At 57.0% G+C, this 27,482-nt stretch overlaps 1 protein-coding gene across 1 annotated transcript in view; it reads right to left on the bottom strand.

The window, feature by feature from the left end:
- SYK (spleen associated tyrosine kinase) overlaps nt 1-27,482 on the bottom strand; it is an 80,399-nt gene that overhangs the window by 39,587 nt on the left and 13,330 nt on the right. The window contains exons 2-3 of the mRNA XM_070400790.1: nt 4,265-4,703; nt 2,032-2,192 (exon numbers count right to left, since the gene is read on the bottom strand). Of these exons, the coding sequence (XP_070256891.1) occupies nt 2,032-2,192; nt 4,265-4,669 (566 nt within the window). The 5' untranslated portion in view covers nt 4,670-4,703. The remainder of the gene's footprint in view (nt 1-2,031; nt 2,193-4,264; nt 4,704-27,482) is intronic.

Below are 27,482 nucleotides of genomic sequence, written 5' to 3'. Positions count from 1 at the left end.
AGGAATTCATAATTTTAGGAAAATAAGTTTGTTTCCCTTTTCTAACACATTTGTTTTTTGGTCATACCTGAGCTATGACTGATTTCTCAAAATGACCAACTGCGCCATCATGCAAGCCCTCAGGAGCCCAGGGCACCCCCACGGCCCCAGTCCCTGGTGTCGCCAGCGAGGCAGGACCTGGGCTGGCACTGTGGGTGCTCACAGGAGTGTCTCCTCTGCACCCCCAGGCGGGTCCCACTGGTTTAGTTGGATCTTCCCTGACACGTGCCCGTACATGGGCAGACCAACGTGCCCACAGCCAGGCCTCCATTACCCAGGAGCGCCCAGCACGCTCCTGCCTCAGGGCACCCACGGGCTATCCCCGCTGGGTGGCCACTGCCTTCAGGTCTTTGCTCACGTCTCCTCGCACAGGCCCTTCCTCACCCCCAGCCCAGGACAGCGCAGGCACCTGGCAGCAGCCCCGTCCTGCGTCGGGCCCCGGCATCCTGTGCCACTCCATTCAGGACTCCACGTCCATTTCCCCACTAAGAGGCAGGCTCCACGAGGCACGTGTTGGCGTGGCTCACGCCTCCACCGTGCCCAGAGCAATGCCGGCGTTTCACGCCCAGACAGCTACGGACACCAGTGAGTGCGGGTCCAGAGAGGGACACGCAGTTTACATGGTTGAGAGTAGGCAGGATGCACCGTCTCAGGTGAATGTGAATGTGGGGAGGAAGCACCACTGTGGATCCGGCCGTTCTGCAGCACCCCCTGCAGCACCCGTCTCAAGGCTCCTTGGGCACGGCCTTCCCATGGCAGCACGTGGCCCAGGGGCATGGCCTCCCTGACAGCAGCATCTGGCCCACAGGCACAGCCTCCCCACAGCAGCACCTGACCCCAAGGACGCGTCCTCCGGGTCCTGCAAGCCCTGGACCAGCAAGAAGGCAGAGGCCTCACCGGCTGTTGAGATGATGCAGTTTGGCTGATTAACACATTGAACGCTCTCTCCACAGCCCCATGACGTTTGTTTTGGAAACTATTCCTGAGAAGCTGGTAATCGTCCAAACCTCGGGAAGCAGTGGAGGCCTCTGAGCACAGGGCCTTCCGGCTGCCGCACCCACTACCATCGCTCCGGCACTGCCGGGCGACCTGGGTGTCTGTGCTGGTTCTAAGGATGACTTTTTAATAAGATGATGTGTTTAAGATAATTTCTTAAATAAGAGGCATTATGGTAAAGTCTATGGAAAATTCTTTGAAGAGATACTTTAGAAACATTGTACTTGGAGGGAAAGTTTACGAAGTCAGCTGGGATGAGCCTACCTGCTCACGGGCTGCCTGGCCGTGTCAGTGTCCAGGTGAGGGGGGCGCCTGCCCTCCGAAGACCCAGTGAGCACCTCTGCACACACAGGAGAGCGGCCCTGCCAGCAGGCTGTGGTGTCGCCTCGGCCAGGCCCCTTGAGGAGGAGGGGGACCCCTGCCCAAGACAGCTTCTTTCCTTCTCTGGGCCATGTCCCCCCTCCCCTCCCCCAAGGTGGCCTGCATCTCCAGGACCCGATACTGAGGGTTCCCTGGCATCTGAGGATAACAGTGAGCAGGATCGGGGCGCCCACCTCCCCCTGAGCTGAGGAGGCAAAGACCAGACGGGCGGTGACCAAAGGCCTACTCCGCCTGCACTCCCAGCACTTAGTTCCCAGGAAGACAGGGGAAGGCTAAGGCTGGGCGGGCCCTGCACTGCCTCTGGATTAAACGAATACCACAGGCATCACCATGCAGCCGAGCTTGCCATCAAGAGCTGGCTCTGAGGCTGAGGAACAGCCTTTAAGTGGTGTTCCCAGTGCCCATAGGAGGCTCCCTGTGGGTCAGACTGGGCTAAACAAATGAGAGTGATGAGGGGCAGCTCAGACTGGAAATGCCCCGGATGGGACGGAGCCCGCATGTGTCTTCGGGTGAGAGTGTGGGCTCCCCGGTCATGTGGGTCGGGCGATGGAGGCCCGAGTCAGCCCTGACCCCTGCAGGCCCGTGGTGCGGGAGAGGAAAAGAGGCAGTACTTACAAAAACTTCCCGTTTGTCTTGGATCCGATCAGGACAATCTGCTCGGACTCGTCCCGGGAGATCTTCCCGTGGAACCAGGGCATCTTCTCGTGGGCGGTGGTGGCGATGAGCTTCTCCAGCTGCGGCTTCTGGCTGATGATGGCCTGCTCCAGTGCCTGGCCCTGCGGGCAGAGCTGCGCTCAGGCGAGGGCTCAGGTGAGGCCTCAGGCGCCCACCGGCCTGCATCCTGACGCACCATCACCGAGTGTTCGAGTGCACGCCCCCATAAACAAAGCCAGTAAGATCTGCGGAGTATTCCAGCACCTTCCGGATGTGAACAACAAAGCAGACTTCAGAGCACTGAGATGTTTGGCCTTCCAAAGGCCACACCAGGCCGAGAAACGCGGGACCCAGCCCCATCCCTGGCTCAGTCGTCTAGGACAGTGTTCCGTGTCAATCACCGATGAGCAATGGAGAAGCACGGAGCCCTGCGCTCCTGCCTGCCCCTAGGGCACCGCGCGCACAGTGCAGCCTGTCCTGCAGGAGTGGGACCGCAGGCACTGCAGAGCGCACCTCGCTGTGGAAATGATGGCACTGAACAGAAACAGGAGGGGCTCACCCTGGGTGAGCTCTGTCCTCTCTGTTCTTAGTCGGGGAGAAACACATATCCCGCATAGCAGTCAATGAAGAACCAGAGTCTGATTATCTGAAGTTATAAAACAATCCACAAGAATCAAAAAGTAAAAATAGAATCAACCCAAACTAGGAGCAGGAGGGAGGAGGCAGGTGAGGATGGGAGTTTTGTCATGCCTCACAGATGAAATGAGAAACCAAAGCAGCGATAGTTACATACCAGGGAGGCTGCAAAGCAAGGGCATCACGGTCAGAGTGGAAGGGTGTGGCACTGCGCAGCCCAGACAGGGAGGATGACCGTGGCCGACGCACTGCTTCCCTCGCCAGGCCCACATGCTGCCTCACCGGGGCACGACACTCAGCGAAAGCAGCTGGTCTGACAGGCTACCTGCTGTGTGAGCTCGTTTATATGGAGTTCCAGAAGCAGCAAAGCTATGGGACCGAAATCAGATGGGGGGCGTCTGGGGGCTGGGCACAGGGTGCTCGATGGGCAGTGGAGCTGCTGCGTATCTTGGTTGGATGGGGCCTCGTTATACCATGTGTCAGTCAGAAGGCACAGAATTGTACCTATAAAGGATGTGTAAATTACACCTCGATGCATCTGATCCACCTGACTCTAAAGGAGGAGAAGGATGGTCTAACACACCCAGTGCCTGCTAACGAGCACGCTGGGCAGAGTACGATCACTCTCTGCAAGGTGGAACTTAGTACAGAATGTATTACCGGGAGGAAGCAGTCACGGCATGCGGCCCGGGAGCCTGTACGGCCGCCCCTGCACGGACGATGACTCAGCGGAGCGCAGGCGCACCAGAGGCTGGCGAGGAGGCGAGCCCAGAGAGGGCCCGGAGGCCGTGGGTGTGAGTGGTCACAGCCTCCGGGACCTTCGTGGATGACAAGTTGTCCACACACACAAACCAGACACGCACGCCCTTCGCTGGGGCAAACCAGGTGCTCGGCCCGCCCCGCAGACACTGCGGCGGCCGGAAGGATGGCTGTGGAGGGTGCTCCCCACCCATTGTGTGTGAACAATGGAAGTCCCTCAGTGGAACCGGCTAAGGCAGTGGTTGGCAAACTCATTAGTCAACAGAGCCAAATGTCAACAGTACAACCACTGACATTTCTTTTGAGAGCCAAATTTTTTAAACTTAAACTATATAGGTAGGTACATTGTTATTAACTTAATTAGGGTCCTCCTAAGGCTTAGGAAGAGCCACACTCAAGGGGCCAAAGAGCTGCATGTGGCTCAAGAGCCGCAGTTTGCCGACCACGGGTAAGTGAACCGCGGGGACAGGAGGAATGCCGGGCAGCCATAGCGGTTAGTTAACATGGGTGCTGACCCGACGTTCTGCGAGAGGTCACGGAGCTATAGAATCCTGTCTAGTGCGACCCCCTCGGGTAAATAACGAACAGGGTGCCTGCCACGCTCTCTGAAAAGGCCGGCATGAATGGTGACGCGGTTTCCTGGTGGAGAAACCCACATCGCTGCACGCAGGGGCCACGCTCGCTGCTGTGAGCACAGGGAGGAGGCTGCCTTCTGGGTCCGAGTGGATGGCTCGGGCTGCTGGTCTGAGGCAGCGGGCCCTGGGGAGGGGTGATGGGGGCTGTGCCCGCGGCGGCTCACCTGCAGGTTCCAGGTCTGCTTCACGTACTCCCGGATGAGGTTCTCCTTCAGGTCCTCGAAGGGCCCCGTCTTGGGCTGCACCCCGGGCGGCCGGTGGAAGGGCTTCTTGAGGAGGCAGACCAGGCCGTCGGACTCCTGGGAGTGGTAGAGGCAGAGCTCAGCCGGGCTGGGGTGCGCCCTGCCGCCCGCGATGGCGTAGGTCCCGTTCAGCTCCCGCTCGATGGTGTAGTGGTGCGCTTTGCGCCCGTGCGCCACCGACAGGGCGAAGCCACCCAGGTAATTGCGGCTCTGGCGCAGCAGGTAGAGCCCGTCGCTCATGCCGCCCTGGACCAGGTAATCCTCGGCCTCCTCCCGGGTGATGTTGCCAAAGAAGAAGGGCAGGTGGTCAGCCACGCCTGCAGCCATGCTGTCTCCCTCACGCCACACCACACGCGTCCACCTGGCATCACAAAGAGGGACAGGGGTCAGCGCCTGAGCAGCAGGAACTGGTGTGTAACTGCCAGCCTTCCGCCCTGGACACAGGAGACAGGCTTCCAGGGGAGCCCCCTCCCGGGAGCCAGCACACTGCACCAGTGAACACACTGTCCCCTCTCCTCACCCCGCAGCCCCCTCCTCCCCCCACCACCCCATCCGCTCACAGAGACACTGGGTTTCCCGTACACGCGCGCTGCATGGAGCCTGAAACCAGAGAATTGGACACGAGTGCCCACGGAACAGGATTCGAAGAGACGCGTGAGAGAGAAGTCCTGTTGCAAGCAGGGCTGAGGTGCTGGCCCGACGGTCAGCAAGGAGCAGGTGGGGCCCGGATGTGCTAGTGCCTGCACTCCCTGGCACGGAGACCTGGCGCGGAACTGGCAGCTGGTCAGAGTGTGAGCAGGGAGCCTCCCTGGACACGCTCCCCTGGCGCCAGGCACCTGCCCGATGCAGTTACTTCCAGGAACTGGAGTGCTGGGCCCACCTCACACACAGACCTGTGACAGCATCCCCAGGGCTGCACACCTCAGGCCCAGAGATGAGCCTACCAGCCTCTGCCCTGGGCATGGAGAGTGACATCCTCCCAGGGCCCCGGCCTCGGCTGTCCCTGTCCCCTCCGGCCCTCCCCCAGATCGCTCCCCACTGAGAAGCAGTGCAGGCTCCACACCGATGAGACCTGTTCCAGCACACACACTTCGTCACTAAACAGACCCACAGACAGACACACACACACACAGACACACACACAGACAGAGACTCACACAGCCACACACAGACACACACACACACACAGACACATACACAGACACACACAGACACACACACACAGACACATACACAGACACACACAGACACACACACAGACAGAGACACACACAGACACACACAGACACATGCACAGACACACACACAGACAGAGACACACACAGACACACACAGAGACACACAGACACACACACAGACACATGCACAGACACACACAGACACATACACAGACACACACAGACACAGACACACACAGACACACACAGACAGAGACACACACAGACACAGACACCACAGCCACACACAGACACACACACAGACACAGACACACACAGACACAGACAGACACACACACACAGACACAGACACACACAGCCACACACACACACACAGACACACACAGACACACACAGACACAGACACACACAGACACACACACACAGACAGAGACTCACAGCCACACACAGACACACACACACACAGACACATACACAGACACACACAGACACAGACACACACACAGACACACCCCGACACAGGACAGGGTGGAAGCCCTGAGCAGGAGGTGCTGGCTGGGCATGGTGGCCCCGGGAGCACAGGTGCTCATGGAGCAGACCCTCCTCCCGGCCATGTGCCAGCCCAGTGCCCCCGACGGCCCCAGGACACTGCGCTTATTATGATTTGATGGGACAATTGATTTCTTGCTTCCAGCATTTGTGTATCAGTGATTGCTTTCCTTTGTCCAGTTTCTGAAAATTCACCTGTCAGCACAGTCTACACGCATGTCAGGCTGAGAGCTCAGCTAAGGAGCAGACACCAGAGGCCAGGGATCTGCTGCTCTGCAGGACCTTCTGCCCGGCGCTCGCCTCGCAGGGGCCTTGCCTCGCAGTGCGGCCTCGGCTCCTTCATTACACTGGCTCTGCTCCCGCCACCGTCTCTAAGGCCTCAGCCACCCCTCGCTCCCTGGGCCTCGGCCACCCTCGCTCCCTGGGCCTCCGCCACCCTCGCTCCCTGGGCCTCGGCCACCCCTCGCTCCCTGGGCCTCCGCCACCCTCGCTCCCTGGGCCTCGGCCTCCCCTCGCTCCCTGGGCCTCGGCCACCCCTCGCTCCCTGGGCCTCGGCCTCCCCTCGCTCCCTGGGCCTCGGCCTCCCCTCGCTCCCTGGGCCTCGGCCACCCCTCGCTCCCTGGGCCTCGGCCTCCCCTCGCTCCCTGGGCCTCGGCCGCCCCTCGCTCCCTGGGCCTCGGCCGCCCCTCGCTCCCTGGGCCTCGGCCTCCCCTCGCTCCCTGGGCCTCGGCCACCCCTCGCTCCCTGGGCCTCGGCCACCCCTCGCTCCCTGGGCCTCGGCCACCCCTCGCTCCCTGGGCCTCGGCCTCCCCTCGCTCCCTGGGCCTCGGCCACCCCTCGCTCCCTGGGCCTCGGCCACCCCTCGCTCCCTGGGCCTCGGCCACCCCTCGCTCCCTGGGCCTCGGCCACCCCTCGCTCCCTGGGCCTCGGCCTCCCCTCGCTCCCTGGGCCTCGGCCTCCCCTCGCTCCCTGGGCCTCGGCCGCCCCTCGCTCCCTGGGCCTCGGCCGCCCCTCGCTCCCTGGGCCTCGGCCGCCCCTCGCTCCCTGGGCCTCGGCCACCCCTCGCTCCCTGGGCCTCGGCCACCCCTCGCTCCCTGGGCCCCATCCACATTTCAGCCCCCCTCAGCCCAACACTTACAAGCCCCCACACATGAGCATCACCTGGATCTGAAACGCAGGGCCTGCGGGGTTGCAGGCCAGCAATCTCGGTGCTACCAATGCAGGGCCCGGACCGTGCCTGTGGCCGGGACCTCCACTACTTGAGCCTCCCTCACCTGGGCACTGCCCAGCCAGGGCCCAGCCAGGGCCCAGCCTCCTTCTAAAGGCTTGAGTGACAAATGCCTTTAGTGTGACCTCCATTCTGTCCATACACATTCCCTGTCTGGTTTGACCACATCGCCCCAGCTGCACCCTGCAAGCATGCCAGCCGCCAGCCTGCTCCTTCCCATCCTGGTCCTCCTCCATCCCTGCAGCATGTCCCTGTCCCTCTGTCCCTGTCCCTCCATGCCAGTCAGCCTCATCCCAGCTGGCTGTTCCCCGGGCCACGGCTGCCCTGGCCAGGTCCTGCTCTCACTCTCTCTGCTCTGGGTCAGGGCAGGAGGATCGTCTCAGAGCCCGGCCTCAGCGGCACCCTTGCTGTCCGCTGCCCCTACACTCGGGGCCCTTGGCATAGCTGCTGCCCACCGTGAGCTCAACTGAAACTGTAAGTCTTCAAGAACAATATTTTCAGTGTGAACACATACTTTTAAAGTTACATAACTCCTAACACAAGTTACATTCATCTAACAGGTACATTGGTGCGCCTCTGCTGTGAGCCACCCCGAAGCAGTCGGCATGGGGCAGGCAGGCCCACGGGCACCCCTGTGTGGCTCCGAGGGACACTGCAGTCACCCGAGCGGTGCGCCTCCTGGCTGCCCTGCGTGGCGCCATGGCTGCCGGGCCACTTCCTGTGCGGAGGATGGCCTCTGCGCACTGTGCCGGCGGACAGCAGGCATGGGCCATTGCAGGGACAACGCGGGCACTTTCTTGGGCTATTTAACTGGGGGGTGAACATCTCTGATACCCGTTCATGCCTCGTCAGGACTGGCTCCCACAGGGGCCCACCCAGGGCCTACCCTGGTCTCCGACCTGCTTCCTACAACACAGACCACGGTGATGGGGCTGCCACCTCCGTCCCGGCCGCTGTCTGCAGGTGCTGTCACCACAGAGCGGTTCCCGCCCATTTTGTAGATACCACTCGCTCACTACGGAGTCTGCCTGGCGCTCAGCCTCAGGTGGGGCCACGCTGCCGGCTCCTGCCGCTGCCGGCCAGGTGGACAGGCTTCCTGCTCTGCACCCTCCCAGCAACCTGGCTGGCCCTGGGACTCATCACAGGCGCTGCTTCACTCTGCCTTCTCCTGGGACCCAGAGAGTCTGCGTTCAAATCTCACACCCGGGAACGTCCTCAGCAGCTGAGAAGGCTGCCCGTCCCTGTGCAACTCAACGTTCCCGGGCCTTTTCTCCAGGTGGGGAACCACCTATTCAAATGCTCAGCGCTGAGAAACGAACAGGTGCTGCCAGCAGGCGAGGCCTCGGGCTATTGTCAGGCGAGCTCCCGTCTCTGCAGCATCACGTCTGGGCCTTCCCAGGCACAGGTAACTGCATTTCGTGATAGAAACATGTTGTGGGACATGAAGTAATGCCTTGCGATGCCCGGGCCGCCCAGGATGCACCCTGCTCACCCTTCTCCGCAGGCCTCCTCACGGACGAGGCCCTTTAACACCTGACCCCTCCAGTTGGGCTCCCCCAGCGGAGAGCTGGCAGGAAGGGATGCCTTGCCCACTGCCCTGTCCGCCCCTGGAACATTCCTGCACCTGGCAGGTGGACAGACTTAAAATTACGTGAAAGCCAGTTTCCAAATAAGGGTACAGAGTCCAGTTTTGTTTTTAAAGGCTCTGTGTGCAAAGACGTGACCGTACACACACGAGGGAGAGGAGAAAGCCTGGCCAGCTTCCCATGCGTCCACTGCTGGCCCCTCCACTCTGCCCTCCCCTCTGCCCCCCCTCTCCCCGCCTCCTCCCTTTCTCACCCCCCGCCCCCCCCCCCCCCCCCCCCGTCCTCTGCTCTGATGTCACACCTCCACAGGCCGAGCCTCCTGGCAGTGCCCACTTCAGGGGTCCATCTCCCTCCTGACAGCCCCTTTCCCTCCAGGGCTCCCCTCCTCTCGCTCAGCACCCAGTGCTGGGTCTGCAGCCCATCATCTCCATCCACACCGCCTACCAGCAAGGCCCCTCCACGCCACCCTGACCGGATGCCGCACGCCTGAGGCCTCCACCTGGGTCTTCCCGACACTCAGCCTGCGTGTGCTCAGCATGGAGCCTTCGTGGCTCATGCACGCCCTCCCTCAGCTTCTCCCACCTGAGCAAATGGCACCAGCCCTGACCAGCTGCACAGGGCGAGGCCCTGGCCTTCCAGGATTCCTCTCAGTCTTCATGCATGTCTCACCCACTGAGTCAGAAAAGACATGCTTCTCCCAGACGTGACCACCCGACGGGGGAACGGGCTCCCTCAGGGAGCAGGAGTCCAGGCAGGGACCACCTGCCCAGGCTGGGGACCTAGGAGATAGCCCCAGCCGGTCTCCAGGGACCTCACAGCTTTCTCTAACATGACCCAAGCCCTGGCTGTGGTCTTCCCCGACGCTGCCTGGAGCCGCACCAGCTCTCCCTGATGTGGATGGAAGCTGCACCCAGTCCTCCCTCGCCAGCCCTCCCTCTTGGCCATGCCCTGCACAGTGCGCAGTGTGAGGCGGGTGAGCCCTCTCCAAGCCCTGGGACACCCCAAATCCTCCTCGAACCCTGCTTCCCTGCATGGCCCGAGCCCTGGCTCCTCTTGCCCGCCTGTGCCGTGAACGCCCTGCCCAGCGCTCGGCCCTCCTTCCTGTCCTCACGTGGTGGCCTCTCCTGACCCCAGGCCTCACGCGAACCTGCTCGGCTTCTCCTTCTCAGGCGCGTGGTCTCAGTTCCGGCCACCTCAGAGGCGTGGGCCAAGGACCGCAGCCGAGGTGGCTTCATGGCCCCGCTTATCTTTATCTCACTCAAGTGAGCGCTTCCTTCGCCGTCAGCTCAGCCTGCCCTCTGGCCCTGACCCTGAGCCTCCAGCCGGAGTGTCCCCGGCCCCTCACCATGGAGGCTGCCACCTGGGAGCCAGGGGCCTCTGTTCCGTTTCTACGTGAGCGCACATGGCGTCGCAGCACAAACTCCCGGGTGCAGGGGTGCTCTGCCCACGTGGACGGCGCAGTGTGGAGCCCGAGGAGCCTGGGGAACACGCACCCAGCCCGAGGCTCCCCGTCCTGAGGGAGCACAACGCCAGCACCAGCTCACTGCCCGGCCCCCCCAGTGGCCCTGGTCCAGCCTGGGATGGACACGCCTGGTGGAAAGGGCTCTCTCAGCCCAGGCCCTGCCTCGGCGCCTCCAGCCCTGACCCTCAGCTGCTCTCGGGATGCATAGGACATCCTGCTCAGCATCCCCAAGGTCGTCAGATGCCCGCTGCCAGCTCTGCTCAGGCTCACCTGCTCCAGGCTCACCTGCTCCCAGCTCTGCTCAGGCTCACCTGCTCCCAGCTCTGCTCAGGCTCACCTGCTCCCAGCTCTGCTCCAGGCTCACCTGCTCCCAGCTCTGCTCAGGCTCACCTGTTCCCAGCTCTGCTCCAGGCTCACCTGCTCCCAGCTCTGCTCCAGGCTCACCTGCTCCCAGCTCTGCTCCAGGCTCACCTGCTCCCAGCTCTGCTCCAGGCTCACCTGCTCCCAGCTCTGCTCAGGCTCACCTGTTCCCAGCTCTGCTCCAGGCTCACCTGCTCCCAGCTCTGCTCAGGCTCACCTGCTCCCAGCTCTGCTCCAGGCTCACCTGCTCCCAGCTCTGCTCCAGGCTCACCTGCTCCCACTCTGCTCAGGCTCACAAGCCGTCCCCACTCAATGTCATTCTAACACATTCACTATCCTGGTTGCTTGGCTCCACACAATTCCATTTTGCCCAAGACCCCCCTGAAAAGGCAGCAGACACCGAGATCTAGACACACATGGGCACCACTCCTCCTGTGTCCACACTCAGTGGCCACAAATGCATCCAGGGCCCCAGCCCCCAGCACCACACCTGGTCTGTGCATAGGAAGCTGCCTGTCCATGCAGGGCCCGGATTCACACAGCGAGGCCCTCACACTCCACCGTGTCGCTGCTTCCCCTCCTTCCCCTCCATTCTATCAACTCCTCTCCTCTCCCTATCCTCGTCGCCTTGGGCGTCTTTAGTGGATTCTCATTCTGCATGGCAGCAGGTCCCATACAGTCACCGTGGGCACGGAGTTCTCAGCACCGAGCCACTCTTGCTCCTGGGGAAGGGCAGTGCCTCTCCCTGGAAGCCCGTGCTCATGACATCTCAGCCCGTCCACAGAGCCTGGTTTTCTGTGCTGCTGTTTGAGTAAACGTGCTTTGTGCATGTTGCTGACATTGTCACACCGAGCTCAGGGCCCACAGCGCTGCTCAGCGTGGCCTCCTTCACCGCGGAGCCAGACTGCACTTGGCGCTGTGCTGCGGCCATTCCAACAGCACAGCAACAAAGAGCACAACAAACGCTGACAAGTGGCTCTGAGCAGAGCATGAGAGGGACACTTCCGTGCGGTGGGAGCAGCCACTCCCTCAGCCTCCGCTGGGAATGGGCGTGTGGGTGAGGCAGACTGCCCTTCTCTGTGCCGGCCCACAGAGCGCACGCAGCACAGCGAGTATTCACTGGGGTTCCACAGACACACTAGGGAGAAGGCGAACTGCGAATATAGATCTCAGAAACAATGAGGGTCAGCTGTAAACCATCTTCTGCTCTCCCCGCCTGCAAAAAAAGGCCCACCTCACCTGTAAGGGCAGCCATTTGTCTGGGTGTAAGAGTGTTTGTAAAGGCAGCACTCTTGTTCCCCAAATCTGTGTTCATTTCAGTGCTTTTAAGCTTGGCCTGGGAGCAGCAGGCCGCGGGTCTGTCCTGGTTCTCAAAGGCCCAGACTCGGGTCCAAGGCTTCTGCTTTTCTGGAGACCCACCGAGCCCTGGCACCGAGCCCTGGCACCGAGCCCCAGGGTGCACCCCTCCACTGCCTGCAGAGAGCATCTCCCACGGCGCTCACAGTCAGGCGGCTGCTGGCTGCATTCGCATCGCTGGCCACAGCCTCCCCGTATGATATGGCTGAGGTAACAGTGGAAGAAGTGGATGGTGCTCTGGGAAACAAACAACTGGGGACAATTTCTGCCCTATCCTTCCATGTTGGGGAACAAAATAAAGAAGATGCAAACAGCTATCTGGGCTTCTCCTGCCAAAGCCACACAGCCAGCTCAATGCAGAGCAGTCTTGGGAACTGCCCGGAAGTCTCCTCTGCAGCTTGATGATGAAGAAAATGGTGTCAGGTCTTGGGTAAAAAGAAAAACATCATCTGTGGGTTCAATTCATTTGCATACGAAAGCGGAAAGAGGCCAGGCCTACAGAGAGGTTCTGCCTGGGCTGGTCAGGGTGGCTGGTCCGTTTCAGAGAAGTGACAGCAAACCCGGTTCTGACCACTGGGAGGAGCGGTTCCCTCAGCACGACCTCCCCGCCCACATCGCACAGCTGTGCCGTCGGAGGCAACTGGCTACTAAAAGGAGCACTGGACTTAGTGAATGACCCATGAGCTGGGGTCCATCCAAGGTGTCACTTGTAATGTCTCTCTTTTTATTTTGTAAATTAGTTAATTTATCTTTTTTAATCCTCACTGGAAGACATTATTTCCATTGATCTGTAGCGAGAGAGTGTGGACAGGAGGGAGGAGAGAAAGAGAGAGAGAGAGAGAGAGAGAGAGAGAAACATGGATGTGAGAGAGAAACATTGATCAGTTGCCTCTAGTCTGTGCCCTGACTGGGGACCAAACCTGCAACCTAGGTATGTGCCCTGACCAGGAATTGGACCCACAACCTTTTGGTGCACAGGGCGACACTCCGACCAGTTGAGCCAGTGTCGGGGGTGACGTTCCTCTTGAGCAGAAGAGGGAGGGGAGGTGCATCCAGTGGGCTGAGGCAGCTGGACCCCGAGCGGGTCCAAGGACATCTCCCCACTGACCGTTACCCAGCCAGTGTGTCCCGTACCGCCTCCCTGCTCACTCTCCGCTGGGGAAAAAGAAAAACAAGAGAGAAAATAATACAAAGAGAACTCGCATTGAACGCGGCTGAGCGCTCTCGCTGGCTTTCTCGTCATCGGGGCAAACCTCCCAGGGAAGACAGACAGGCCGCAGGTGCCTGGGCTACGGCCCTGCTCCCAATGGCGCTCCCAGACCCCTCTCAGAGCGCAGAGGCTCCTGGGGGCCCGGCCACCTCCATGACCGGGTCCTCCTGTCTGGTCCACAGGTGCTGTGTGGGGGTTTCAGCCATGGGCACCCTTTCCTTGCCCAGCCCTCCCTCCTCTCAGGACATCTGCGGGGCCCTGCAGCTGCTGCAGAAGGCGCCCTCTGAACACAGGGCCTGCGCCTGCGGACTAGGACAGCTACAGAAAGTTTTTCTGAACATGCATGTGAAAATCTCTATCATTTTTCCTAATCAGTTAAAGAATAACTGTGAGTGACTCATTGTAAACTATTACAGAAGCTTATGACAGTGTCTTTATTTTTCACAAACCTGTGACATAAATACACCCAATGCTTAAATAGGCAGCAAAGGTTATGTGACAAGCAGAGAGGAGGCTTAGCCAGGTGGCGAGTGCAGGAGAGAGGCAGGATAGCCGAGGGCTGACCCCAGCTCTGCGGGCAGGTGCTCAGCGGGGGAGCGCAGCCGCTCAGGGGAGACCGAGGAGCACAGATATGAGCCTGCTGAGACCTGAGGCGCCTTCCCACAGGGTGCGGACTTCGGGGTCACGGTTCTGGATTGACTTGACTCATATATTTGACCCAAATGCAGGCCGGAATCAGGAGCCCAGGCCAGTGTGGAGTTTGGGAGGAGAAAGCCCACCAAGTGGACAGAAGTGTCCAGAAGGGAGGATGAGCGAGAGTGGGGGAAGAAACAGCGAGATAGCAGCAGCCCAGCCCGCAAGCTGGCGCGCCTCCTGCTCTGGTCGCCTGGGCCTCGGGACCTGGGCTTCTCCCCAGTGTCCGCATGCAAAGCCGCCAGAGAGCAGAAATGCAGATCTCCCACGCACAGGGCCTCTTCCAATTGCACAGTAAAATGAGGCAAGGACACCCCAAGGACAAGGCCATGGATCCCCAAACAGACCTGAGTCTCAGTGATGGACTTGAAATGCACTCTCCCAAGAGTTCTTACCAAGTGAACTTGGTCTCAAACTGCCAGGAAGCACATACCAACATTTCTTCATTATTGTATTGTTTTAAAAACCCCTAGGACAGTGTAATACTAAAATTCCAAGTAGGAGAGAAATCCTACCCAGGCCCTATCTTCGACCTGAGGGTGCCAACTCACAGCGGGACCGGGAGGCTGGGTGGCGGGGTCTCTAAGCCAGGACAGCGACACCGGCGCTCTCTGACCCTGAGCCCAGAGGTGCTGCACACGGCGGCTCCAGCCAGCAGACACCGCTTTACTGAGGCTCCTGGCCGCGCCCTCGGCTGACACGGGGGTGCTTCTCAAGCGCTCACTAAACACTTGCGTACTTGAGTCTCTCGCTCCAGGCTCCATTGCCTCCCACACTCGAAACGCAGCCAGGCTCCCCTCCGCCCGAGGAGGGCGCGTAACTGGGACCAGGCTATTGGGGAGCCCCCTCTGGCCCAGGAGTTGGAGGAGCCCTGTGTGGGTGCACCAGGTGCAGCACGGGGACGTGTTCCAGAAAGCAACGGGCACCGGTCTCACCCAGCCTGGAGGTGACAGCGCTGTGACACAAGCATTGCCGTTGTACAGTCAGAAGCTCGGACTGGAAGGGGTCTGGCGTCCATCTGTGTGTGGCCAGGGAGCCGTGAGGACGACGGCGAAAGAGGCCCAGGACGGCGGAGGAGCACTGCTCCAGCAGCACCCGCCTGCCCGGCATGGTGCCCGCTGACCCACACGATACCCCCAAAAGCCATGCTGCCCTCCTTCCCACTCCACAGATGGACATTGGCTCAAGGTGGGCAGTTGCCTCTGAAGAACATGCTGGTGCTGGGCAGAAGTGTGTGCAGGTCAGCAGTCTCCTCAGCCGCAGCCAGGGCCGCAGGGTCCTCCTGGCCGCCTCCCAGTCCCGGCTCTCCACGCGCAGCCCTGGCCCCGGCGCCACCAGCATGGCGGGAACCTGCAGGAGCTGAAAATGCTCAGGCCTCACCGACTGCAGAACCAGGCGCTGGGCTCCCAAGCTCAGGTCTGAACCTTTCGAAAGAGTGCCACCCACGTGCCCACGGGAGACGACATCCAGATCCTCTTTGGTGGCTCCCTCCTCCACGGCCTGGGAGTGACACCTCAACCACGCTCCTGTCCACCCTCCAGCCCTCAGCCGTGCTCACTCCTCAAACAAAGCTGGTCCCGCCACTTCTCTGCCGAAGACCCGCCAGCCCACCCCGACCCGGGAGCTCCGTGCCCTCCCAGCAGGCAGCTCGCTCAGCCCCTGGCCCCACTCCCTCTGTGCTTTCTCTGGACAGTGTCCTCGCTGCCCAGACCACCCAGTCCCCGCGGGCTCCTGTGCTGTCCTGCTGCAGCTCTGACCACGGTTCTGACTTGATTTTAACTGACCTCTGCCTCGATGTTGTGACCGTTGATGAACGCCTGTCTCCCCGGCCAAGGCCGAGGTTATATCTATCATCTCTACTCCTCAGGTAAACTTTTCATTTTAGAATGCATTCAGATTCCCAGGGAAAGTGCAGACAGCGCAGGGCTCCCACAGACCCCAGATCCCTGTCCCCGGCTATTAACACCTTCCATGACTTCAGGGCACACTTCTCACAATTAGTGAGCCAAAGGTGGCACATTATTAACCAAAACCCGTACTTTATCACCTTCTTTTATTGATTGTTTTTACCCAATGTCTGTTTTTCTGCTCCAGGACCCCCCCCCACCCCCCTCCCCAAGATGCCACACTGTGTGCCGCTGCTGTTTCTCCTGGGAGGTTTTAGACTCCCCCGTTTTTGATGAGCGCGGTCAGGAGCTTGAACCCGCTGCCCGGGGCTTTCCTGGGGCTTTCCTCCTGGTTACACTGGGCCTGAGTGTACGGGAAGGAAGCTGACGGGAAGCTGTCCACGTGGCCCGTTGCTGTGGATGCTGACCTTGACACCTGGCAGCGGTGGTGCCGGCCGGGTCTCTCCGCTGCAAGTCCCGTCCCCACCCATCCTCTCCCATCCTCTCCCATCCTCTCCCATCCTCTCCCATCCTCTCCCATCCTCTCCCGTCCTCTCCCATCCTCTCCCGTCCTCTCCCGTCCCCACTCATCCTCTCCCATCCTCTCCCATCCTCTCCCATCCCCACCCATCCTCTTCCATCCTCTCCCATCCTCTCCCGTCCCCACCCATCCTCTCCCATCCTCTCCCATCCTCTCCCATCCTCTCCCATCATCTCCCATCCTCTCCCATCCTCTCCCATCCTCTTCCACGCCGCCCTCTCTGGCAGGAAGGACCTGCGCAGCCGCGCTGGAGGAGAGGCATGTGGGGGTACCGTCTCTGGGGTCTGGAATTCTGCGCATAGGCTTGTCTATCCTCCCGCTTTCTTATTCATGCAATCATGTACTTGTGTGAATGCGGACTCCGGGCACTTAGTCTACACAGCAGGTGGTAGTGCAATAGCACCTGTGTCATTGCTCCAGGGCCAGCTCAGCCACCGGGGCACGGCAGCGAGTCCCGTGTCCTGTGGCATGGCCCCCGCATGTGGGCTTGCCGGCTCCTTCTGTCACGCAGGACTCTCCGTGCAGCCTCTATATTTACTGCTCCAGCGCCAGAATCTCTCCCTTCCCAATCTTTTCATTAAAATGGCTTCAGAAACAACATCTGGGTGCCAGGTGTGCTCACTGGCACGAGGATGCCACCGATTCTAGGCCCTCTCAGACAGAGGACATGTGTGTGAGCTCGACCTGCACACGTGCTCACGCCTACCGCACTTCTCCACGTGTCCATCTGCGTCGACAGCCATCGAAACGTGAGCCCACACTCAGGCCTCATCCCTCTGCCTCTACTTTCTGGAAGTGAAAATTATTAAAAATTGGTATAATTGCCTCCTAAAATGTATGGTACAGTTCACCAATGAAACCGTGTGAGCCTGGTGCTTTGGGGGAGGTATTAATTATTGATTTAAATAGAAAACAACGGGCCATTCAGGCTCCTTTTCCTTCCGTGAGCTTTGGTGGTCTGTACCCTTTAGGAATGAGTCCATTTCCCCTGTTACTATACTGGTGAGTACAGAGCTGGCCACAGTGTCCTGCTATTGTCATTTTGATGTCCATGGGGCTGTAATGATGCCCTTTTATTTCTGGTCATTTGCGTCTTCTCTCCTTTTTTTACTGTTTACTTTGGCTAAAGGCTTATTGATTTTCTTGATCTTTGGGTTCTTAAATTTTTTTCTATTGCTTTCCTGTTTTTAATTTCAATGGTTTCTGCTACAATTTTAATTATTTTATTTCCTCTTGTTTTAGTCATTTTGCTTTTTCTTCATAGTTGTCTAAGGTGAATTTTATAACTTCCTTTTATCTAATATACATACCTAATTCTGTATATTCCTTCCAAGCACTGCTTTAGCTGCATCCCACACATTGTGATAAGCTGTATTTCATGTGTATTCAATTCAAAATATGTATATATTTTGAATTTTTATGAGTTTATTTTTAAATTCCTCTTCAGACTTCTTCTTTGATCCACAGGGTATTTCTTATAACTGGAAATTGTCTAATTTCCAAATATTTGGGAAAATTACAGTTATCTTTCTGTTACTCATTTCTAGTTTAATTCCATTGTGTTCTGAGAACATACTTTGTATGACTTTTTATTCATTTATTTATGCATGTTTTCCAAAAATGTGCTCCGTCGTGGTGAATGTTCCATGTGAGTGTGACGGGAGTGTGTATGTTTCTGTTCTCGGTTAAATATCTTCGAGGTGTCGAGTGGATTGACAGTGCTGACCGGGTCACCTGCGTCCTTCTGACTTTCCATCCACTTCACCCCAGGCCCTGGCCGAGGGCGACAGAAGCCCCCGCTTACCACAGTGCACGTGTCTGCTCCCCTGGGGCCTGTCCGTGCTTGCCTTGTGCCTTCTCATGCCTTTCCTTGTGCGCTACACATGTAAGATGCTCATGTCTCCCCGATAACTGGTCCCTTGATGTTATGCAACACCCCTCCTTACCCGATGCTCTTCTTAGTGTAACAGTAAGGCAGCGCTCCATCTTCCTCCTTGCTGCCCTGGCCCAGCGTGTCTTTCCCCAGCCCTTTGCTTCTCATCATATGTGTCTTTACATTTAAAGCGGCTTCCTGTAGGCAACATAGGGTTGGGTCTTGTTTTTGTATTCACGTGGACAAACTCTGTGTTTTAATTAGTGTATGTAGACTATTTACATTTAAAGGGATTATTGATTTAATTAGATTAATATCTACCATGTTTGTAACTGTGTTTTTTTATTCATTCCATTTGTTCTTTCTTCCTTTTTTTCTCTTTTTCTGCTTTCTCATCAAGCATTTCATATGGCTCCATTTTATACTTTTCCCTTACATCTTTTAAAATTTTTATTGGCTTCCCTGGAGTTTACAATATACATTTTACAATCTAAATTCCATCTTTAAATAATATTCTACTGCCTCACACACAGCACAGGCACCTCATCAAGAGCCTTCCCAGCCCCTTCCTCCCATCCACGTCAATTACTGACACGCGATCATCACCCAATACACGGTTGCTTTATGCAGAGTTATCTTTTAAGATCAATTGAAACTAAGACCTTCTCTGATGCTTTCCTTCCTTCGGGTGGGTTCTGGTGTTAGACCTGCATCATGTTCCTTCCGCCTGAAGAACTTCTTTTAACATTTTTTGTAGGGCCGGTCTGCCAGTGATACATTTTCTCTGCTTGTCTAAGGAAATCTTGCTTTTTCCCATTTTCGAAGGAAAATTTAGCGGATACAGGTTATAAGCTGGTGCTTGTTTTGTCTTTCCTTCAGCATTTCACAACTCATTCACATTTGCACTGTTTGTGATGAGAAGTCTGCTGCAATCTTACTCTGGTTTATTTGTAGGAAAAGGTCACCTAGTTAGATGAGTACTCTATAGTACATGGTCCATAAGCATTTGTCAGATGAAAGACTGAATACATAATCCAACATGATTATCCCATAACAGATGCTCCATAATCACGTCACATGTATGAACAAATGAATGAATGATTGTATGAACAATCATATGGCTTTATCTGGTCCACAAACATTTGTCAAATCGAATAATAATGAATGAGTCAGTGACTGAAATGGGGCTGCAGTCTTTTCCAGGCAGGAACCCCACTTGCTCATCTGAAATCTATGGCAGCCACAGGCGCTCGGGTCCAGCCCACGTTCCACTTCAGGTCACGAGAGAGCACCACCCCAGGCCCCAACTCCTCCCCCATGCAGCACACAGCCCTTCTGTGTGTATTTCTCATACCTCCCCAGTGGAACATGGCTAGCAAACCTGGGCATGTCCCATTTAGGTGCTATCTAGTGTTCCTTTCTACTAGGTAATTAACAAAGCTTGACCTTGTCCCAATTCACGGAGCCAGTAGGGCCTTATCATCTTCATTTCCTTCTTTTCCTTACGCACAGCCTTTAACAAAATGTGAGCACTAACCCAGAGAACTACAGTGACTACACAGTGCAGGGCCTGTGAGGGCAATTTTCCCTCCTTCCTTCATCACAGGGGCAATGTCCATGCTCATGGTCCACGCTCACTGACCACACTCACTGACCACACTCATGGTCCACGCTCACTGACCACGCTCACTGGCCATGCTCACTGACCACACTCATGGTCCACGCTCACTGACCACACTCACTGGCCATGCTCACTGGCCATGCTCACTGACCACACTCACTGGCCATGTTCATGGTCCACACTCACTGACCACGCTCCCTGACCACGCTCATGGTCCACACTCCCTGACCACGCTCACTGGCCACGCTCACTGGTCATGCTCACTGGCTGCGGTCATTGGCCATGCTCATGGTCCACGCTCACTGGCCACACTCATGATCCACGCTCACTGGCCACGCTCACTGCCCTCACTCACTGGCCATGCTTGCTGACCACTGTCCTCACTCGCTGAGGGCTGAACCTCTTGTGGAGCCACAGAGAGGCTGGTGGGGCCAGCACCACTGTCACCTGCCAATATTGAACCATAAACATCCCATAAAGCCCAAAGCTTTGGGCCTGTTCTGGTGGCGCCATGGGCGCTGTGCCTTGAGTGTTCAAAGTGAAATCTGGCAACCTGGCCGCTCCAGGTGCGGGCCTGGCCCCGGCACCCATGCTGTGTGATGCAGCGACCAGCACCCAAGGAAACGCTTGCTGGCACCCTGCTGTGAGGAGCGGGTTCTGCCCCCCAGCCTTCTGAGCCAGCCTATGCGCAGTGTGAGCTGAGCTGGCCTAAGGCCCTGGTCCTACGAGCTGGGGGGCCTCCTGAATTCTATTCCATCACACTCCTGCTGGGTGTGCATCTATTCCATCACACTCCTGCTGGGTGTGCATCTATTCCATCACACTCCTGCTGGGTGTGCATCTATTCCATCACACTCCTGCTGGGTGTGTGTTCTATTCCATCACACTCCTGCTGGGTGTGTGTTCTATTCCATCACACTCCTGCTGGGTGTGTGTTCTATTCCATCACACTCCTGCTGGGTGTCTGCTCTATTATGTCACACTCCTGCTGGGTGTGTGTTCTATTCCATCACAGTCCTGCTGGGTGTGTGTTCTATGCCATCACACTCCTGCTGGGTGTCTGCTCTATTATGTCACACTCCTGCTGGGTGTGTGTTCTATTCCATCACAGTCCTGCTGGGTGTGCATTATTCCATCACACTCCTGCTGGGTGTGCATTATTCCATCACAGTCCTGCTGGGTGTGCATTACTCCATCACACTCCTGCTGGGTGTGCATCTATTCCATCACACTCCTGCTGGGTGTGTGTTCTATTCCATCACACTCCTGCTGGGTGTGTGTTCTATTCCATCACACTCCTGCTGGGTGTGTGTTCTATTCCATCACACTACTGCTGGGTGTGTGTTCTATTCCATCACACTCCCGCTGGGTGTGTGTTCTATTCCATCACACTCCTGCTGGGTGTGCATCTATTCCATCACACTCCCGCTGGGTGTGTGTTCTATTCCATCACACTCCTGCTAGGTGTGCATCTATTCCATCACACTCCCGCTGGGTGTGTGTTCTATTCCATCACACTACTGCTGGGTGTGCATTATTCCATCACAGTCCTGCTGGGTGTGTGTTCTATTCCATCACACTCCTGCTGGGTGTGTGTTCTATTCCATCACAGTCCTGCTGGTTGTGTGTTCTATTCCATCACACTCCTGCTGGGTGTGCATCTATTCCATCACACTCCTGCTGGGTGTGTGTTCTATTCCATCACACTCCTGCTGGGTGTGCATCTATTCCATCACACTCCCGCTGGGTGTGTGTTCTATTCCATCACACTCCTGCTAGGTGTCTGCTCTATTCCATCACACTCCTGCTGGGTGTGTGTTCTATTCCATCACACTCCTGCTGGGTGTCTGCTCTATTCCATCACACTCCCGCTGGGTGTGCATTCTTTTACAACACACTCCTGCTGGGTGCACATCTACTATAGCACCATCTGTTTCCACTTGTAAAGGTGGCACTAGACCTGCCATAACATCAGTCTCTGGTTATGAGAAATATATTTGTTTAGAAATATTTTTAAACAGTAAGATCCCCAACAAAAAGCACAAAACTCAAAACAGGGGCCCTCAGTTGACAGGAAAAGGACCCCTGGGCAGAGTGTCCCCGTGTCCCGGCTCAGAGGCACATTCACACCGGGGTGACTCAGGCGCCTGGCCCCACCGTGAGACCGAGGCCGTCTCCATCCACGTGGCGAGTAGGCGAATTCACCGTGCGTGGGGAAGCACGGGCCTTGGTTGGAAGGTCTGTAAGGAGGATTCTTCGGAAGGTTGTGGGCCTCTGAGGGTGCCTTGCCGAAGGCGGCAGCCCCTACCTTGACTTTTCCAAACAAGTCCGATCCCCCGGGGTGTTTTGCTAGAATCTCTGTTTAGTCTTTAAAGACACGACCTTGTAGAAGCATATACTTTCTCAAGGATACCTACCCTGCTGATTGTAACTAGAGGTTAATTTTAGTTCAACCTGTTAGGACAATGAAAGCCAAAGTAGGCAGGCGAACAGGGCTACTTGGCGGCGATAGCCAGGGAGTGCCTTAGCCTCTCTTTCACTTAAACGTGTGTTAATCATTCATCCGTCGCTCAGGGTCTGCTGGTCAGCCCCAGCCACCGCGCAGACCTGCACATCTGAGGACACACTGGACACTATCTTAGAGTGCTAAACGCAGGTCTCAGGCTTATGCTTACCCACGTGAGAGACCTCCAGAATGTCACGTGGCCTTGTTGGTCATAAGCAGACATGATGGGAAAGGACAGGTTACTGTGGAAACCAATGCAAGGTGGAGACAGCCAACACCATGGCCCTGACTGGCCCCTGGGTCAGAGAGGCTGACAGAAGCCGAGGCTGCATCAGCTTTAGGGGCCATTAACTGTTCCTGCAGACACTCACTTGTTCAAGAAAAATACCCAAGACTCTAAGGCAGTGGTTCTCAACCTTCCTAATGCCGCGACCCTTTCATACAGTTCCTCATGTTGTGGTGACCCCCAACCATAAAATTATTTTTGTTGCTACTTCATAATTGTAATTTTGCTACTGTTATGAATCGTAATGTAAATATCTGCTATGCAGGATGTATTTTCATTGTTACAAATTGAACATAATTAAAGCATAGTGATTAATCACAAAAACAATATGTAACTATATATGTGTTTTCTGATGGTCTTAGGTGACCCCTGTGAAAGGGTCATTCGACCCCCAAAGGGGTCACGGCCCACAGGTTGAGAACCGCTGCTCTAAGTTACTCCATATGATAAATATCAGGTAGTTTGGGACAGAGTAAAGGTTTCACAACCCCATTCTCTCTGAAATCACCCACCGAGAGAACAAGACAGAGACTTGCTGTGGGACTCGTAGGTTCCTCGATCCCCATCCCTACGGTGAGCAGAGCCTACGCAGCAAAGGCTGGACCTGGGGCACCGAGACCCTCAGGGAAGAGTGTCCGGGAGGGGCAGCTGCAGACCTCAGGCCAAGCCCCGGGCCCCACAGCCCTGGGAGCCAGCATCTTCCTGAGGGTGGAGAGATTCTGAATGGCCAGCAGGCAGCCTCCCTGGGGAGAAATAAACATTCAACCAATTCTCTCTCTGTCAGCACACACACACACACACACACACACACACACACAGCGGTAGTGAGAATGAGGAAGACCCTGGCAGGCTAGAAGACATCTTGGGCTGCTCTCTAACACGAGTCACTTCCACGATGAGGAAGCTGCCCCGAGTCCCCACTTACACTAAATGAAAGGGGAGAACCGTGTGGCCCATAGAAACACCCACCAGACAGCCGTTCCGAGGGCAGAGGACATCAAGACCACACACCTAGCCATGAGATCCAAGAACTTGAAGACAGCAGTCGCTTCGTTAAAGCAAATCAAACCAGTGATGCACACAAGTTAGGGGCTGAGATGGGGAGACACGAAGTCATCAGAAATCAGCTGACAGGAATCAGGAAACAAAGTAGGAAAGAAATGGTGGTGTTATCTCAACAACGAAAGGGAACAGGCATTAAGTTGCGGAGAGCATGGTGGGAAGGGTGGAGTAGCTTGAGAAAAGGCAATGGAATTAACAGAGAGTGACAATGCAACGGAAAGACACGAGGACAAAGATCCAAAACACGCAAGACAGAGGCCCTGAAGCAGAGACTTATGGAGTGGCGCCCACGCCCGAGTTATAATGAAAGTAAACGTCCAGAAATAAAAGAAGCTTTTCTCCTGGATTCTCTTACCCAGGCGCCAGCCAAGGAAAGGAAATTCCCGGGCCTTCTGGCCACACTCTGAGCTAGCAGACCGGGAGCCGCCCCGTCGGGCAGGCGTGTGCATGGGCTGCTGGGAGCCCGCAGTCAGCGCTTTGGCAGAGACAGCGGTGGAGGTAGGAAGGCACTGGGGGTCCGCAGAGATGGGGTGCAGCGGGGCCCTCACCCTTCCGGACACCTGCTTCCCAACCCCTCCAGATGCTCCTGAAATGTGAGGCCTGGGCCTGGCCCCAGGAGTTTCTGACGCGCAGACAAGCGTAAGAGTGGCTGCTTTTACCAGCAAACCAGGTCCCGGCAGAGCCAGGCGGCTCTTGGCAGGACCGCGGGCCGCCCTCCTGCAGGGCAAGCAGGGGCTGCGGTTCCCGGGGGCCTGTGAGCCGGGCCTCACGCCGAACCTCCCGGGCCCGGACCTCAGTCTCCTCACAGCCTCCAGGTGACGCTGGCCTGCAGCCAGGACGCAGGACAGGAGGACCAGGGGCTCAGAGCGACCTGGCTGGAGCTGACCCCGACGTGGGCAGCGACCTGGGGCAGCAACGAGGGAAGATGCCAGACCAAAGTAGAGTTGGGAATTTCACATGGAAATGGAAGAAAGCAATGCCAAAGCCATAACTTAAGAAGACACTGTTAGTTGGCACCCTCACACACTATATTTTAAATATATTTTTATTGATTTCAGAGAGGAAGGGAGAGGGAGGGAGAGATAGAAACATCAAAGATGAGAGAGAATCATTGGTAGGCTGCCTCCTGCACACCTCCCACTGGGGACTAAGCCTGCAACCCAGGCATGTGCCCTTGACCGGAATCGAACCCGGGACCCTTCAGTCCTCAAGCCAATGCTCTATCCACTGAGCCAAACCAGCCAGGGCTATTTTAGACATTTTGGTTTTGCTACCACAGTAACCTGGGGGGCGGGGGGCTTGCCAGGGTCCCTGTGCCCAGGCTTATGCCCGAGGCCGTTGCAGGAGCAGCACGCGTTGCTCCACTTCCTGAAGTCGGGCTGAGTCATGAAAGGAAGTCCTACAACTTGCAAACCTTCCAAACTGTTTCTCTGTGGTACTTTATCTTTCCTAAATTCAGCAGCTCCGGAATTCCAGCGACAGCAAAACAGCCCTCTCCCCTATCCCGAACAGGGGAAGCCCGGGGCCAGGGCTCCAGCCCAGGGCACAGTGCCCCGCATCAGCTCCTCCAGCACAGGCTCCTCAGGTGTGCCCGCCTCCCATGGGTGTGCCCTCCTCCCACGGGTATGCCCCCCTCCCACGGGTGTGCCCTCCTCCCACGGGTATGCCCCCCTCCCACGGGTATGCCCCCCTCCCACGGGTATGCCCGCCTCCCACGGGTGCGCCTGCCTCTCAGCCCTCAGCTGCTGCTGCTCCCGGGCTCTTTGGTGAGCACCTGTTCCCAGAAAGGAGTCTTGTGCTGCTGTACTTGATGGAACAGACGAAGCCACACTTTCTTCATTTTGCCTTAATGAGGGACATGTTCTTTCTTCAAACCTTCCTTTAAAGGACAGAAACCCGGATCCCAAATATTTTGAGAAAATGATGTTGGACTTGCTTTTACTGCAGAGAACTTAACAAGTACTAAGGTTTCTCAGTTCTGAATCCTCTGGAACAAAAGTACTTTATTCTTCCAGAAACCAGACTGAGCCGGGTGTGCTCCACACGAGGACCCCTTCCTATGTCCTCCGAGGCCGGCCTCCCCTGCACTGCTCCAGGGAGAACGGAACCACTTCCGTTCCTGTCACTGAGCCAGGCTGTGACAGTGCATGTGCGTGCTGTGTGCAGGTGTGCAGTGTGTGCATGTGCACGCTGTGTGTGCTGTATGTACCTGCTATGTGTGCATGTGCGGTGTGTGTGCATGTGTGTGTGAGGCTGCTGTGTTGAATAGGAGATTGTCACTATGCTAAGGATGAAAGGGCCAGGCCAGAGGCTGCGGACAAGATTCGGGGTCTCTTGGTGCTGCCATCACTTCCCACGGTCGGATCCCCTTAAGGAAATGGGTGTGCTCAGGAGTCAGCGTGGACCAGTGCAATCACAGCGGTTAGGAAGGTGGGAGGAGGAGCTTGCTTTTCTCTCGCGTCCCCAGGATGCACCGGCTGTGGCTCAGGTGTAGCGTGGCCTCTGGACCTGCCTCCCACACGTGGTGGATGACCAATGCTTGTCCACTCGGCCCCACACAGAGCCAGCCACTGGCCACCTGTGGCTTCTGCCCTCCATGTATGGCGAGTGTGACTGAGGACTGAATTTTAAATCTTATTTAATTAAGTACTTGAATATGAATGGCCATGTGAGGCTGTGGGGGCGCACAGGACAGCATGGCAATAGATTCTTGGCCGGGAAGCTGGGAAAGGCCTGCCTTCACCTGGGCCAGTGTCGGAGGTGGAGGAGCACAGAGTGCTTCTTAAAACCAAGGTGTGGCCGAAACCGGTTTGGCTCAGTGGATAGAGCGTCGGCCTGTGGACTGAAAGGTCCCAGGTTCGATTCCGGTCAAGGGCATGTACCTGGGTTGCGGGCACATCCCCAGTAGGAGATGTGCAGGAGGCAGCTGATCGATGTTTCTCTCTCATCGATGTTTCTAACTCTCTATCCCTCTCCCTTCCTCTCTGTAAAAAAATCAATAAAATATATTAAAAAAAAAACAAAAAAAAAAACCAAGGTGTGGGCTGGGGGAGATGGGGGGTACAGAGGAGGGTCTTATAGATCAGATCACCCCGGGCAGGCTGTGTGGCCCTCCCCAACACCTCTCCTACTTAGGCCGAATGTGGTGACTCCGGGTCTTATTTTTATTAAGGAGAGACGCATTTACCCCAAATGCCTCACTTTGTATCATAGCTCACATGGATCTCCTGGAACCTAAGGAAGGAACTGTGAGAGTGCCAACACGTGCAGAGGAGGCGCGCTGGGAGCAGAGCACACGCATTTCTACAACAGGGGCTCCAGCTGGACATTTTTAAAGTGCATGACCTGCGCCCAAAATAGTCACCGTGTCCTAGCGCTTCAGGTGCCGTGAGCCCTGGGGAGGGGTGTCCCTGCGCGCTGGGGACAGCAGCCGAGGAAACTCCCAGGGGTCCCGGGAAAGCCCAGCAGGGTGCCCAGCACATGGTCAGGGAACAGACTTGCGGCACAGTCCAGAGCCACGCTGCCTCCGGGTCCTCCCACTCCGTCTTCTATAATCGCTTTCTCCCGCTTGCCTGCTTTTTCAGGCCCAGGTTAGCACAGGCTGTTCAGTTCCTGATGGCCGGGAGCGCGACCTGCTGGGAGCCGACCCGGAGCATCTGGCCGCTGCTCCTTGGCAGCCGCTCTGCTCCGTGTCTGCTCAGCCGGTCTCTAGCCGCCCGCCGCCCGCCGCACGCCCGGGCACG

This window comes from Myotis yumanensis, unplaced genomic scaffold (genome assembly GCF_028538775.1).
Source record: "Myotis yumanensis isolate MYYU_CA2020_CCGP unplaced genomic scaffold, mMyoYum1.0.hap1 SCAF_21, whole genome shotgun sequence".
NCBI classification, from domain to species: Eukaryota; Metazoa; Chordata; class Mammalia; order Chiroptera; family Vespertilionidae; genus Myotis; species Myotis yumanensis.
The sequence above is the reverse complement of the archived record's forward strand: the minus strand, read 5'-3'. Positions and strand labels throughout refer to the sequence as shown.